A 3480-nucleotide genomic window follows, 5' to 3' on the forward strand; every position below is an offset into this window, starting at 1 on the left:
TAGAGGACACCCAGCTGTTGTCTGCTGCAGAATTCATTGGCATATAGGAGAAAGGTCTTCTTCATCCCAACTCTGGTGTCAGAGTATTGAATGTATTGTTTAGTGACCAGAGGTGGTCTGTATTGAGAATTAAAGTGGGAAAAACACTCTTTTTTTTCCTATATATTACACCGTGTAACAGATTACCACAAATGTAGTCACTTAAAACAATACACATTTATTATCTCACATTTTCCATGGATCAGGAATCCAAGCACAATTAAGCTGGGTCCTCTGTTATAGTCTCACAAGACTGCAATGAATGTGTAAGGCTGTGTTTTCATCTGGAGGCTCAAATGGGGAAGAGTCTGCTTCCAAGCTCATTCAGGTTGTGGGCAAAGTTCATTTCCTTGTGGTTTTAGGACTGAGGGTTCTAGCTTTTTGCTGGCTGTTGGCTGGAGGTTTTTCCTAGAGGCTACTGCAGCTCTTTGTTCTGTGAGCTTCTCCAGAATGTCCACTTCATCAAGCCACAGGAGAGTCTTTAACTAGCTAAAAAATTTTATATACACAGTGATATGATTTGGCTGTGTCCCCACCCAAATCTTGAATTGTAGCTCCCATAATTCCCACATGTCATGAGAGAGACCCAGTGGGAGGTAACTGAATCATGAGGGGGTGTCTTTCCCATGCTGTTCTCGTGACAGTGAATATGTCTCATGAGATCTGATAGTTTTATAAACGGAAGTTCCCCTGCACAGGCTCTCCTGCCTGCTGCCATGTGAGATGTGTCTTTGCTCCTCCTTTGCCTTCTGCCATGATTGTGAGGCCTCCCTAGCCATGTGGAACTGTGAGTCAATTAAACTTCTTTCCTTTATAAATTACTCAGTCTCATGTATGTCTTTATTAGCATTGTGAGAATAGATTAAAATATGTGGTAATCACAGGAGTGACATCCTCATCCCCTTTGCTTTATTATGTTAGTTAAAAGCAAGTCACAGGTCACACCCACACTCAAGGGGAGGGGATTACACAAAGGCCTGAACACCAGGAGGTGGAAGTCATGGTGGGGAGGTGTTAAAATGACTTTCATCATTAGAAATGCGTTTGTTTCCTATCCCAACAATTTTGACCCCATGTTAGTTCTGGTACAGCATGGCCCCCAGACGTGGGTTGTCCAATATGGTAGCCACTGTTTCCATATATAGTGAGTGTGACTGAAGAACTGAGTTTCTAATTTTTAAAACATTTTAATGAATTTAAATTTAATCTAAAAATTGGTACTCCATTCGGTTATTGGAAAAATGTTTGTGTGTTTAGAACAGCTTGGGTATATGAATCTACTTTTTCAACTGTACATTTTGTGAAATCTAGACACTGATAAGTATCTCCATTGAAAATTCAGTGTTCAAATTGAGATGCGCTATTCCCTGTAAAATACAGGCCAGTTTTCAAAGGCTTGGTAGGAAAAAAACAAAGCAGCTCCTTAATAATTTAAAGACGAGTTACACGTTGAAATGATAACATCCTGTATACGTTGGGATACGTAAATACATTATTAAAAACAATGCCATGTTTTTGTTTTTATTTGTTAAAAAACAGGTTACCAGAAAATTTAAAGTTACACAAGTCACTCCCATTCTATTGCTGAGAGCAAACAGAGCGGTGAAGAGCTTATAGTCGGGTTAGCAAGATACCCCCCCAATGTTAACTAATGTTGTAAGGCCTCAACAAGAAATGTTGTGGGGGTTCAGGAAAGGGGAAGGTGGGGTCGTCCAAAGGCTGGGAAAGTCTTCAGTTGAAGGCGAGGCAGAAGGGACTATTAGTGAGTTTTAAGAAGACCAACGCCTTGCCGTCTGCGCGGGGCGTGCCCCGCCGCCTTGGCCTCATTTTTGCGCTGCGCGCCACACTTGAACGCGCGGCGCCGTTTGACCCCGCCGCCGAGCCGTAGACCGCGCTGCACGCCGGCGATCGCCATGGCGGAGGTGTCGGAGAGGACGCTGCAGTTGTCAGTGCTAGTAGCCTTCGCCTCTGGAGTACTCTTGGGCTGGCAGGCGAACCGACTGCGGAGGCGCTACTTGGACTGGAGGAAACGGAGGCTGCAGGACAAGCTGGCGGCGACGCAGAAGAAGCTGGACCTGGCCTGAGACTCCGCGCCTTCCGCCCTATTCGATCCACCGCATGGCCACCTTACCCTGTCCTCACCGGAGCTCCGGTCCGGCGGTGGCCAGAGCCAGGCTTGTCACACAGTCCCCGCCTGCCATGGCCGGCTCGTCCTGGAGTGTTGGTGAGCAGTACACATAGTGACATTACAAAGGGAGACTTTGGGGTCGGGCGAATAGCTTAGGATCAACTCTGGCTAGGTCGCAGAAGATAGGACTTACTCCCACAGACACCAGAAGGTGGAAGTTTTGTGTTCCCTAGTAACTTGCTCTTTGGTGTCTTAGTTTAGTTCACTGACTGTTTAATGAGAATGTCTTACCGGTGCTATGTCGCTCATCCTGACAACATTGTAGAAAATACTGGAAAGAACAAAAGAAAAAAGGAACCGGGGAGGTGATTTTAACATCCTTGGTAGCACATCTTCGCCTTGGCGATTGTAAACTCCAAACTGAATTCTTAGGTTTTTGGCAGGCTGCTAAAGTGGAAAGAGCAGTGGCCTGGAAGTCAGGAACCTTGCATCCAGCCTTAGCATTTTCAGAAGAGCTGTGTATCATAAATTTTCAGGACCTCAGTTTTCTAGTCATAACAGCAGATCTTATGGTTCATGGTTTAATACCACAGTACAGTTTGAAGTTACAGATTGTGTATTTCTAATTCTTTTTTCTTTTCTGTTTCTAACAGCTTGTTGAAGATGCATATAGACTACTGGAAAGAAACGACTTCTTGCACTTTATGAATCAATTTTATTTTTAAAATAAAAAAATTAAACATCTTTGAATCTTTTATTTTTCTCATAAGGGGAAGTATCATGTTTTTTATGCAATTTACTGCAGCAAGAGATCTGCATTTTCAAAACTGACTTACTAGTGTTTTTGAACAGACGTATTATGTAACTCGTGCCCCTTCTTTGGTACACCACAAAGCAGACTTGGCTGTGGGACCATTATGGGTTATTTTACTGAACTTGTTGGAAAGCAAGGGGCTGTGTAAACATAACTGAGGTAAGGGTGCTGTATGTAAGACCTTTGAACTTCCAAGAGTAACAGCGTATTCCTTGGCCCTGCTCATGCCTATAATCGGAGCACTTTAGGAGGTTGAGGAGGGAGGACCACTTGAGCCCAGGAGTTGGAGACCAGCCAAGGCAACATAGGGAGACCCAGTCTTTACAGATAACTTACAAAGTAGTTGGCCGTGGTGGCACATACCTGTGAGCCCAGCTAATTTGTAAACCAGAGGCTGAGGCAGGAGGATCACCTGAGCCCAGGAGGTTAAGATTGCAGTGAGCTGTGATCTCACCACTGTACTCCAGCCTGGATGACAGAGCGAGACCCTGTCTCAACC

General features: G+C 44.6%; 1 protein-coding gene across 1 annotated transcript; it reads left to right on the forward strand.

Annotated features, from left to right (window-relative positions):
* The first annotated feature begins 1680 nt into the window (after positions 1–1680).
* On the forward strand, positions 1681–2911 carry LOC105540040 (uncharacterized protein encoded by LINC00116-like). Its single transcript, XM_011980531.1, is given in 3 exon segments — positions 1681–1827; positions 1830–2263; positions 2821–2911. Coding segments are annotated over 2 exon segments (441 nt in total). The 3' UTR covers positions 2124–2263; positions 2821–2911.
* Positions 2912–3480: the final 569 nt, after the last annotated feature.

Source organism: Mandrillus leucophaeus, unplaced genomic scaffold (assembly GCF_000951045.1).
Source record: "Mandrillus leucophaeus isolate KB7577 unplaced genomic scaffold, Mleu.le_1.0 Scaffold214, whole genome shotgun sequence".
Taxonomy (NCBI): Eukaryota; Metazoa; Chordata; class Mammalia; order Primates; family Cercopithecidae; genus Mandrillus; species Mandrillus leucophaeus.